The following is a 13,013-nucleotide window of genomic DNA, read 5'->3' on the forward strand; positions in this document are numbered from 1 at the left end:
AGGCCCACCCAAGCCATTTCCGGTGGCTTTTCTGCACAAATGGCCTCTCTTGCTTCATGCTTCAGACTTTCCTAAAATCTCCCACACAAGCAGCATCTGGCCTCTGCACACCCTGTACCTCTTGCTAAGTGGCCCCAGGCCTGGCACTAGGAGCAGCCAGCCTTTATTACAGTCTTCTGGGCACATCCAAGCCCAGCACAAGTAGCAGCCATTTGCAGATCACTCTGAACCTCATGCTGGGTGATCCTAGGCAGGGCACAAGACATGGATGACCTTACTCTTTCCAGGAGGCCCCAGAGGCAATGCACCTAGTAGACAGCTTCAGACCATACCAGATTATAACCCTATCACCTTGAGGAGTGACACACTCAAGGGGCAGATGTGGTGAGCACCAAAGTCCCACTGAAGCAAGTCCTGCTCCTTAAGGTCCACTCCCACCCAGCAGTTCCTTGAAGCCAATCAGCCTGGGGTCAATCCCTGAATGCGAAAAGTAATCAAGGCTCAACTGCAATCAAAGCACACAGCCCAGCTCTGGTGACTGCGGAGTCTGAGCCACTGGGCCCTGAAGGACACCTACTACATCAGGCCACTCTACCAAGTCTGGGAGACCTAGCAGCTCTATGTAATACATAGAAACAAACACAGGAAAGTGGCCAAAATGTGGAAGCAAACAGATCCCAAATGAAAGAACAGGAGAAATCTCCAGGAAAAAGAAAAGCTAAATGAAATAGAATCAAACCAACTACCAGATACAGACTTCAAAACAATGGTTATACGGATGCTCAAGGAACTGAGAGAGAACATCAGCAGCATGAAAATGGACATGGAAACCATAAAAAATAACCAGGTAGAAATGAAGAATACAGTAACTGAAATGAAGAATAATTTACAGGGAATCAACAATAGAGTAGATGAAGCCAAGATCTGAACAACAATTTGGAATATAAGGAAGCAGAAAACACCTAATCAGAACAAAGAAAAGGGAAACCAAAAAATGAGGATAATGTAAAAAGCCTATGGGACAACTTCAAGCATGGCAGCATTCACATCACAAAAGGAGAAAAGAGAGAGCAAGAAATTGAAAACTTATTTTAAAAAATGACAGAAAACATCCCTAAGCTGGTGAAGGAAATAGACACACAAGTCCAGGAAGTGAAGAGAGTCCTAAACAAGATGAGACCAAAGAGACCCTCACCAAGGCACATCATAAGTAAAATGCAAAGGTTAAAGACAAAGAGAGACTCTTAAAAGCAGCAAGAGAAAAGCAGTTAGTTAACTACAAAGGAGTAACTGTCAGCTGATTTCTCAACAGAAACTTTGTGGGCCAGAGAAGAGCAGCAAGAAATATTCAAAATAATGGAAAGCAAGGACTACAACCAAGATTACTCTACCCAGCAAAACTATCATTTAGAATAGAAGGGCATATAAAGAACTTCCTAGATGAGGAAAACCTAAAGGAGTTCATCACCACCAAACCAGTATTATATAAAATGTTAAAGGGTCTCCTTTAATAAGAAGGAAAAAAAGATTAAAAAATATGAACAATAAATACATATCTATCAACAACTGAATCTAAAAAAAGAATAAGTGAAGCAGCAGAACAGAAACAGACTCATAGATACAGAGAGCATTTTGACAGTTGCCAATGTGAGGGGGTTAAAGGGCTGGGTGACTAAGGTGAGGGGATTAAGAAGCACAAATCAGTAGCTGCAGAACAGTCATGGGGATGTAAGGTACAGCATAGGAAACACAGTCAACAATATTCCAATAACTATGTATGGTGTGAGATGGGTATGAGATCTATCAGAAGGATCTCTCAGTAAGTTACATAAATGTATAATCATGGGGTTGTATACTTGAAACTAATATAATATGTTGAGTGTAATTGAAAAATCAAAAATAATTTTGAAAACTGCAAGTGTCATAGGGTACGGCTCGGATCACAAGAAGCTGTGGGCTCATAAAAAGACCTGTAGTAAGAGGACCTCAAAGGAATGCTTGGCGACAGGAGTGAGTAGGGTATGGCTCGGGGTGGTGGCGTGCACTGGGGAGGACACTGCAAAATGTTACAGCAGAGAAGGCCATTGCACCTGCACGATCCTTTGTCAACATTTTATTAGTGTCACTTCTTTGTCTTGGGTTTGAGAAATTGTTTTGCCTATTTCCAAAATGACAGCAGACATCATGAATTCACAAGGCTACTTAAAGATTCATTGCAATTCAATCTCCTCAGTAGTGGAGTAACCCCCGAACCCAGAGGAGCCACGGCTGACACACGGGGAGAGACAACCCTGCTTCTGGCAGCACAGGTCTGGCAAAAGAGCATGGCTTTAAAAATGTAGGTTAAATGAAATGAATGCTTACAAGATCTCAGGTCCACACACACACCAAATGCCCTCTGCCTTTCCCTTCTCCTTATGATTTAGTTGGTCTTCAAAACTAAGAAACAGACTAGTCAATGGGAGAATGTGTTCTTCATTGGAAAAGAATTCATTTCATTTTAAAAGGATTGTAGTGGATATTCAAGAACAGGGACCATGTCTAATCACAGGCACAAGTACTTCTTTTTGATTTATGATCCTCACAACTCCACGAGGCAGATGATGGGACTTCCCTTTCATCTTCCAGGGTGCCTGGTCTGTTACATGACAAGCAACGATGCTCACTTAAGACTCACCACTTGACTGATTAGTAATGGCTTTAGAAAAATGACTGCTTTACAGAAATTAATAATTGCTGAAGTCTGTCAGTGTAAGAACAAGCTAAAAAGCACTCCAGGCATTTAGAGGAATTATTAAAATCACAAATTAAGTCATTTCTATGGACTCTATGGCAGGAAATATATTTTTAATGAGGAAATTGAAGCTAATATATAACAGCTGTCCTGTTACTGAGTAATGGAGTATTAAGGCAGATTAAATTATTAATAAAAAATATGGCAACTTGGAAATTTAACCTTTACACACACTCCATTCCTTTCTTTTTTATATGTAGTCTCTAAACTGATGCTGTTTTAAAAAATCACATTTGGTCACATTAAGAAGTTGCCATTTATCATTTCCTTCGCTACTCATTAGGGGTGGACTCTTCAGCAGGCAACTCACTATCAGGCTTCCTCGTGATCCAGTAACTCAAGCGTCTGTGCCTGGAGGAGCAGGAGCCCCTGGGAAACCTACTGGATGATACCTATGCTAGTCAGATGCCCAAACTCCCACTTATTTGGCACCACCACCGGCTCCCCTAAATTAGCCAAACTGCACTTGACCCACAACCCCGATCAGAGACTATTGTTCACATAAAGCCACTGAGAATTTGGAAGTTGTTTGATATGCACCAATAGGTTGTCAATAAGTGATTCAAGAAGTTATTCACAAGTTACTAAAGGCATAACCTTATAAAAAAAAAAAGGAAAAGTAGATGGGGAGCATAAATGGAGAGAAATGGGAAGAAAGGAAGGTTTAAAAACTGCCTAGCATTAGCCTAGCACACAGGGGAACAAGGTCGTGAAAAAAGGAGGACTCAGTGTGGGACCGCCACTTCCTCCGCCTTTGGTCTCCGCCCTTTCTGCAGAGCATCCAATGGCACTAGCTGGGACAGAGCACCTGGGGGTTCACAGTTGCTGTAGTTCCTGGGAGCTACTGACAGGAAGACCCAGGGAAAGATGTCAGTGGAAAACAAGTGGTGGTTACTAGTTATTCTGACCATGTACTTTGGAATGAGATTTGCCACACCTATCTTTTTAGTAAGACACCAACTGCTTAAGAAATAAGGATGTTTTAGTTCATCCATAAAACAGATAACTAATTAATGGACTTCTCATTTCTCCATAGCAATGTTTTCCCTTTTATTTCTTTTTCACTCCATTCTGCCCCCCTCTATCCAAAAAACCTACAAAATACAAAAACATGGCCTAGAAAAGCCAAGTCTTGTGTCTTCCGCGTGTTCACTGCCATCCAACAGGAAGGAAGAGGGGCCATCGTGCAGACCTGGATTGGCGGGGTACTCACGTTGGTGTTGCACAGCTTGTACTGGCGATAGGCCCCAATGCAGGAGATGGCTGCGGACCGGCCTGCCTGGGAAAAGCTCTGGGCTGCCCTGGGGGCCCCCATGGCATGGCTGCTACTAAGTTCTGGGCTGTGGAAGAGACTTGAAGCTGCAGGGAAGCCTTGGTCATAGGTCAAAGGGAGCTGGTAGATGGAGGTCTCTGAGGCCTGCAGTCCAGAACGAGGGCCACTGTCACTCTGGTACAGAGGTCCATGGTGGGGGGCCCGGTGGGCTGGCGGGCTATAGCCATGGCTAGGACTAGATGCCCCCTGGGATCTGGATTGCCGCGATGAGGGCTTCTGCCTCCGAAGCCTCTGCGGTGAGTGTGCGGAGTCCGTCTGCAGTGGTAAGATGTACGGGGCCTTCCCATAGCCATACTTGCCAGGGCCGATGGGACCTCGGGTCCTGCTGCTACAGAAAGACACACAAAAGAGGAGATGAACAGTCAAGGGAACTGTCATGTTCACCCAGAAGCTCTGGTCCACAGTAGAGGGACTGGACAGAAATGAAAGCCTGGGAGAGAGTCTATGGTGGGGCAGGGAGTTAGAGGGGGCATTCCCAGAGCAGCAAGTGTTGTGGGGGCTGGAACAAGGCTCTGCAGAGGCTGGAAGGTGGGGTGAAGGAAGGAATCAGCCATGTGTGATGTCAGGGGTTGAAAATGGGGTTACGATGGTAAGCGGTGGTTGGTACATAACTTATGTCAGGGGGGTTGGGTATTTACATGGGTTGTAGGGACCCACTGAAGGTTTTTCGAGAAGTATAAGATATAATTGTAATTTCAGCCACAGTAACTTCCTGATCTTTTTTTTTCTGATAATAGTTTGTGGGGGTTTTTTCTCACTCAACTATGCCTGATATTTCAGACCCTATTTCCATTACCATTTATGCCCAAATAGCTTTTCCAGGTAGGTAGAACTTAGCTAAGCAACCAAATTCTAGTGCAGTCCTGGGCCTGACTTGTGCTGGGTCAAACTTAATCCCTGAAGAAATGAGAGGAGGTTCAGCGACTGGAGACTCCATCACTCTCCAGGCAACCCATGCCAAACATCGGGTCAGCAGCCATCTTCCTGTCGGTGTGGATTTTGTCGAGGCCTGTTGCCTCGTGAAACCTTATGAAAATCATATAAACAGTGGTGTGTTTGGAAGTGCTTGACAACTGGCATTCCAGAGGGGGGAGAGTTGTAGCATTTTCTCATTTCCGTAGTATAAATACTCCCACCAAGGCCAATTTCAAGCTGCCATCATGGAGACACAATCAGCTCGAATGAGCTCCAGCGTAGGTTGCATGTAAACTTACCACACGACAACTGTTGGTATTGCAAGGGAATGGGAAAGAAGCACAAGATGAATCCAACGTGGCTCTCAGGACCTCGGCCTTACAACTGAAAGCAACTAGGGTCTGAAATATCAGGCATAGTTGAGTGAGAAAAAAAACCCACAAACTATTATCAGAAAAAAAAAGATCAGGAAGTTACTGTGGCTGAAATTACTAGAACATCACGCAGGGCAGGATAAAGGCCTTTGAGGCACTGCCGAAACGTGCTTTGGGAACTCTGAGGCAAGAGGGAGCCCTGTGGTCTGGAGGGATCCGAGAAGGTTTCGCCACCCCTGCTCTGCGACTTGGGAAGCACAGGGTCCAACATTCTGTGGAAGGACTTAAGTAAGCCATATAACTCTTATTTGTAAAATGACTGAACTGGATTAAATGACTGCGAAGGTCGTTCCAGCTCTAAACTTATGTGCTTCCATAATAACTAATTCTACTTTTACGTAAAATTGGAAAGATGCCCAAGGGTTTCTACAAGATGGCCCCATTAAAATAAGCACATTAAAATAGCAATCAAGGTGGAACATTAGTTTTTTGCCCTCGTGAGGAAATTCTTTCTTCACTGTACATAACCACACAGAATATAAAATTTAACAGACCACAACTAATTATTAACATCTTTATCACTAATTGTACCTTCATTCTTAGCTGATATGGCTTTGAATTAAACTATGCTACAGTGCTTATTTTGCCTTTAGGCACTTCTCGATTAATCTTGGCAACACTTGGGACTCTGTTAATGATGGGGGATCCAGCGTATTGCTTTAAGAGATGCATTTAAGAAGTTAGTCTTAAAAATATGTATAACTTGAATGTTAATTTGCGTTTTTCTTTCTCATGCAGGCCAGGTAAAATGAATGACATCATGCAAAGGCAAAGGAAAGAATTTCTCTGTGTGTGTATGTGGGTGTCTTTTTTTTTTTTTTAAAGATCTGAAAGCCTACCAAAATTTCTAGCCTCAAAGTAAATACTGGGTGGAGACCCCCAGCCGAAGGTAACAGAAATGGGGGCGTGGAGCAGAGCTTCTCAACTTGAATGTGCCCGGGAACCACCTGCGGACCACTTGCTGAGAGACAGGCCCTGACTCAGGAGGTCTGAGGCGGGGCCTGAGGTTCTGCATCTCCTACAAGCTCCCAAGTGATGCTGGGGCTGCTGGTCCACAGACCCACAGCTCTGAGAAACAAAGTCGTGGCAGAAAATTGAAATTCCAAACAAAATGGTGAAAATTCAACAGCCAAAGGTATCATGTTATTGAAGAAATATAGGAATAAATTAAAAACAAAAATCTCTGAGTTTGTGACATCTATAAAAACTGCTGTCCTAGGCCATACTGCACGCTGCAGCTCACCCCGTGAGGGCTGACTGGCCCTCAACCCCCCCGGGGGCAGAGGAGGCGGGGCACCTGCTGGTGGCTGAGGACTTGCATAAGCATCTTTTCAAAGGCTGCCCATCACTCCTGAGGGGGTAATGCATACATGTGCAAATGTGCAAATGTATATTTTTGTATTCGCACTGCCTTCTGGGAGGCTCTGTCCAAGCAGGAGAACCATTCAAAACCCACGAATAGCACCACCATTTGAAAGATGATCATTTGTAAACAATGACAAGCTAATTCTGAGAATCAGACTCGAGAGAATAAGCAATTAGGGTGTGATCATGAGAGATGTGATTTCTGAATGCTTGACTCGGAGCACTTGGAACCGCCAAAGGTTCAACCCCATTTGGCCACAAGGACGCATGTTTCCCTCACAGCTGGTCAGAGCTAATCAGCCTGACGGTTCACAATGGCCTCCTCCCCAGCAGGCCACTTGCAGAGCGGCTTACATGAACCAGGCAGATTTATGCATAGTTGGGATAATAAGCACAGATGTGGCCGAGGGGAACCTTGTGGCCAGTTACCCTCCCAGGGGCCCATGCAGTAGATGCCTGGGGGGCTGCTAAGCTGATTAGTTCTGCTTGGGCTCCCCATAACCCATCGCCAGAATTTTACTATGGCCTCCCCTCTTGTCAAAGCTCTGACTAATTCCAGAAAGTGAAGCCTTAAGAAAGAAACAGAAAAAGCCTGGTTTGAAGAGCAAAGATATGCATGCCAGTGTGGCATAGTGGTTAATGAATGACTTGGACTCTGAAGCCAGGGTTCCTGGGTTTATATCCCACCTCTGCTACTTACTGATTTACATACTTACTTACTGAACCTTTGAAAAAATTACTCAGTCTTCTGATGCCTCAGTTTCTTCAAATAGGTCCAAGACTAGGATGAGGCTGGTGAAGCATGTAGCATCAGGTAGGTTCTGGTTAAACCCAAGAGTAATATCTTCTTAAGTTTTTTACCTAAAGGCCTCGCCCTAGCCCAGTCCTCAGTTTATAAATAAATATGATGATAGCATCTTTCTCATGGGTTGTTGCAAAGAATAAACAACTTAGTAAGAGCAACAGACTCAAATACCGACTAGCATAGAGCATGCATGATACAAGTATTTGCGTGAACATTAAAAAATGTTCTGGCTTGGCCATTTAATAGCTCAACAAACTTTGGAAAAGACTGTGCCCTCAGTTTTCTTACTGATAAATGGGAGTAGACCCACTAGGATGGCTATGAGAAAAAGGACAGATAATAAAAGTGTTGAAGAGGATGCAGAGAAACTAGAACCCTCACACATTCCTGGTGGGGATGAAAAATGGTGCAGTTGCTTTGGAAAACTATCTAGACATTCCTCAGAAAGTGAAATATAGAGTTACCACATGCACCAGCAATTCCAATCCTGGGTACACACCCACAGAAATGAAAACATATGTCCACACAAAATCTTAACCCAAATGTCTTTCAAGTGAGAACGGACAAACAAAATAGTAGTATACTACTCAGCCGCAACAGGGATGAAGTATTCATCTCCCATTCACCTATGGCACAGGTGAACCTTGAACACGTTCTAAGTGAAAGGAGCCAGCCACAAAAGGCATGTTTTCTACACTTCCACTTCTATGAACTGCCCAGAAGAGGCAACTCCACAGAGACAGGAAGTGGGCTGGTGGTTGCCAGGGGCTGTGGGAGAGGAGAACAAGGAACGATGCTAAGGATACAGGATTTCTTTTGGGGATGATGAAAACATTCTGTAATTAGATAGTGATGATGGTTGAACAACCTCGTGGATATACTAAAAACCACTGAATTACACACGTCAAATGATGAATTTTATGGTATGTTAATTTATCTCAATAAAGATGTTATTTTTTACATGAGTAATATCTATTTTATCTATTAACAATGATGTTGTAAAGATCAAATAGAGGTTACTAACAGGAACACATTTTTTAAATCTAAAAGCAGTTTCTGTCATGTTTTCCATCATTTGTTTCCACAACCTTTAACACACAAACCTTTACCGAGCAACTTCTAGGAACGTCTACTGAGCACTGTGTGTGACGCTGTCCTGCCTGGCCACACGCCCAGCCCTGACGACATGCGTAGTAGATACAGAGCCCCTTCCCCACGGCACGGCTCATGGACCAAATGCCACAGCAAGCGTTCTGGCGCCAGGGCCAGGCCCAGCTCTTCCGGTGACCTGCCATGGGTTCAGTGGAAATTGTTGTTTTTTGAGATAATGGCTGCAAATAGCATTTTGGAAAGGGTAATAAACACATAAAACATTTTCCTCACAACATGCTGGCTGCCATCCAGGGGCTCATTATGTGTGATGTTGTGCAGCTTTGTGATGTTAATGCTAATCAGTGTGATGATTCCACATCCAGGCTCCTAACTGGGCAGCAGTGCTGGAAATGTGTCATCTACAACCATCACCCGTATCTGACAACACCCATATTTCTATTCCCTGTCCAAACCCCTGTCCTGCAAGTCAACCGCACAGATCCAACTAACCTCTAGGCCAGAGGTCCCCAACCTCCAGGCTGCAGACTGGGCCTGTTAGGAACTGGCCACACAGCAGGAGGTAAGCTTGAATGTAACGCACTTGAATCATCCCAAAGCCATCCCCCTATTCCCTGGTCCATAAAAAAAGATTGTCTTCTACAAAACTGGTCCCTGGGGCCAGGAAGGTTGGGGACCACTGCTCCAGACTAGAGTCTGCTTGTCACCTGTAATGTGCATGAAAGTCACCTGGGGATCTTGTCAACATACAGCCTCTGATTCTGCATTTCTAACAAGCTCCCAGGTGACGCTGATGCTGTGGGTACCGAGTCCACACTTTGACAGCCTCACAGAAATCTAAAACTCAACACATTCAGGCTAAAATTCATCCTCTTTGCTCACCTCTAATTCTTCCTCTATTTTCCATCTCAGTCATTTTCAAACTTAAGCAAGCAACAGAGTTACCTGGAAATCTCATTTAAATTGTTCAAATGGTCATTGAACGCCATGTGCAAAGTTTGATTCAGATCTGAGGTGGGGACTGAAAATGTGCATTTCTAACAAGTTCTCAGGGAGGAGTTCAGGGGAAGAATTCAGAGGTCCATGGTGCTCCATGCATGCCTGGCAGAGCAGGAAAGCCACCAGATGAGGCTGTCTGTCCGCTGCTTGCAGCTAGGAGATGGCATTGCACCTCTTTCCTTAGTTTCCAGTACAGAGTAAACCAAACAGAGTGAGACCCTGCTCTCCAGAAGCCAAGCTGTTTGTATTTCTTACACTCTCCAGGTTTATCCCTTTTGTTTTCCCTTAGAGCTCAGTCAAGTCTCTGTGAGAGGCTTACCCTTTCTCAGCTGTGCTAACATGAACCACACGTGGGCCACCGTATCCTTCAGAGCAGCAGCCCTGGAACCAGCCTGCAAGAAGCCCAGCCCCCTGAGCCTGCAGCCCCAGTTGGAGCCCTGAGTCAGCTGCCCCTGCTCACAGTGCTTTGCCCTTAGATTCTGGGTTGTACAGCATTACAAAGGTGGCATTCCCTGCAGCCAGGTTCCTAGATTGAGTGGTTAGGTAAACAGACATCAATTCTTCCACAGGGCAGATGGGAAGGAGGCTTGCAGAGTAGAAGATGATTTATTCCTGAGACAGCCCAGGGAACCAAAGTGGATGGCGCCCCTGCACTAGAGGCTGTTGAGAAAATCAGAGAACTTACGAAATCTTGCTCTATCTGATGAATAGTCTACATTTATTTGAAGGGATCGTTCATGTCACATTTGTACTTTGCACTGACATTATAGGCCAAAACTAAACTTACTCAGTCAATGTTTTGATTTACCTGTCCAGTCTTAGCACTGAAGATAGGCCTGAGAGAATAAGACAAACATCATAGGCTCCTACTCACGAATGCAGATACGGCCTCCAGAATGCCACATTCTCCCTCCCTCTCCCCTCTCATTGAGGAAACAGGGCATTTCCAACTGGCATTTTAAGTCTGGGGAGAGGGGAGGGAGATGTAACTTTCAATTATCAAGTAAAATGCTTTTTCCAAAACCTATTAGTATGACCAAATGCATTTTTAAAGAGGTTTTCATAGACATGTTAAAAAGACACTGAGCCATAGGAGTCCTAAGTAGGATTAACGTCTCAAGTACTTACAGAGGTGCACAGAAACGAGGGCTCCAGGCTCCTCAGGGCAGCCCTGTTCAGCAGGGGGGACACCTGGAGCAACCTGAGTAGAACCACGTGTTCAGTAACCTCTCCTCCCCCACCCGCGCCCACTCCACCGTGCCTCTTGAATAACCTTGATTACAGCCAGAGAAGAGAAAACCAAAGATCAGCACAAAAAAACGGGAACAGGTCTCTTTAGAATCTGAAACACTACGCTTTGTCTGTCACAAGCCAAAGTCCGAGGCAGGGAGAGTACAGGCACAGTTTGTACTAGAGGAAATGATGAAGGTGCTATGGCCTAGGAAGTATTTCCTCAAACCAAAGGAAATTAAACATTCGCCGAGCAGGCAGAGGAGGGAAGGGCTGAGTGGCAGTGAGCAGAGATCAAGCAATAGACACTCCAGATTTGTTTAGGAGCCTGGGACAGAAGGGACCCGCATGCTCTGTGGGTAAGCCCACATCCCACCCGGCCACTGACCAGGGCATGGGCGGAAAGGGTAAAGGTGGATGGCCCCCCGTGTATGCTCCGGGCCATGTAAAAGGGTCTTTGTGGAAATGGTGGCAGGAGGGGAGAAAGGCAGCAGTGAGGAGAGCGGACATCCTGTCCCTTCACCAACTCAGCACAGAGCCCTTCACCTGGGGATTCAGGTCACCCAGGGAGAGGGGGGCGAGAATCCCCACTGAACCAATATAAACCCTGATTGATAATGTTTTATATGATGTGTCTGAGCACCAGAATTTCCTGGAATTGGCTGTTTTCCTGCAGCAGCAGAAATAGAGGCTCAGGAACCACACCAGCTATACAAAAATCAATTGCATCTTGCATATATATGAGTATGATTATAAATTGTAAATCAGGGACTTCTGGCCAAGATGGAGGTGTAGGTAGGCACACTGCGCCTCCTCGCAAAGCCAAAAGAAGAACACAAATTTAAAAACAAAAAACAACCAGTACTGACAGAAAATCGAACTGTATGGAAGTCTGACAACCAAGGAGTGAAAAAAGAAACATTCATTCAGACTGATAGGAAGGGCAGAGTCGCACAGCCAGAGTGGAGAGGACTCATTACAAGGTGGTGGCTGGCAGATGTGGCAGTCCCACATTCACGCGCAGATAAACCGTGCGGAAAACGGGAGACAGACCTCAAAACCCAGGGTCCCAGTGCAGAGAAATAAAGCCTCAAACCTCTGACTGAAAACACCTGTGGGGGCTGCAGTAGCAGCAGGAGAAACTCCCAGCCTCACAGGAGAGTTCACTGGAGAGACCCACAGGGTCCTAGAATGTACACAAGCCCATCCACCCAGGAATCAGCACAAGAAAGGTCCAATTTCATTGTGGATATCGGGGAAGTGACTAAAAGCTGGCGGAGAGCGGAGTAAGTGCCATTGTTCCCTCTCGGACCCCTCCCCCACTGACAGCATCAGCAACACAGGTTGCCCTGTCCTGTGAACAATTAAGGCTCCGCCCCTTACTATGCAACCAGCATACTGAAACAAACAAACAAAAAAAAATGGCCCAAGTCAAAGAACAGATCAAAGCTCCAGAAAATACAACTAAGCAATGAAGAGATAGCCAACCTATCAGAAGCACAGTCCAAAACACTGGTAATCAGAAAGCTCAGAGAATTGATTGAGTATGGTCACAAAATAGAGAAAAAATGAAGGTTACAAAAAATGAAATAAAGGAAAATGTACAGGGAACCAACAATGACAGGAAGGCAACCAAGACTCAAATCAATGGAAGAAGGAAGAAAGAAACATTCAACCAGAAAAGAATGAAGAAACAAGAATTCAAAAAAATTAGGAGAGGCTCAGGAACCTTCAGGACATCTTTAAACGTTCTAATATCTGAATAATAGGGGTACCAGAAGGGGAAGAGGAAGAGCAAGGAATTGAAAATTTATTTGAAAAAAATAATAAAGAAGAACTTCCCCAATCTGGCAAAGGAAATAGACTTCCAGGAAGTCCAGGAAGCTCAAAGAGTCCCGAAAAAGTTGGACCCAAGAGGGAACACACCAAGGTACATCATAATTACATTACCCAAGATAAAAAAATAAGGAGAGAATCTTAGAAGCAGCAAGAGAAAAGAAGACAATTACCTACCAAGGAGTTCCCATC

The 13,013-nt window shown here is 44.8% G+C and overlaps 1 protein-coding gene across 2 annotated transcripts in view; it reads right to left on the minus strand.

Moving 5' to 3' along the window:
* The window catches only part of THSD4 (thrombospondin type 1 domain containing 4), a 585,083-nt gene that overhangs the window by 456,881 nt on the left and 115,189 nt on the right, over positions 1-13,013 (minus strand). For both annotated transcript variants that reach the window (XM_037137274.2, XM_053656867.1), the window contains one exon: positions 4,008-4,455. In XM_037137274.2, coding sequence (XP_036993169.2) covers positions 4,008-4,455 — 448 coding nt within the window. The remainder of the gene's footprint in view (positions 1-4,007; positions 4,456-13,013) is intronic.

Source organism: Artibeus jamaicensis, unplaced genomic scaffold, assembly GCF_021234435.1.
Source record: "Artibeus jamaicensis isolate MK-2021 breed Jamaican fruit bat unplaced genomic scaffold, CSHL_Jam_final scaffold_286, whole genome shotgun sequence".
NCBI lineage: Eukaryota > Metazoa > Chordata > Mammalia > Chiroptera > Phyllostomidae > Artibeus > Artibeus jamaicensis.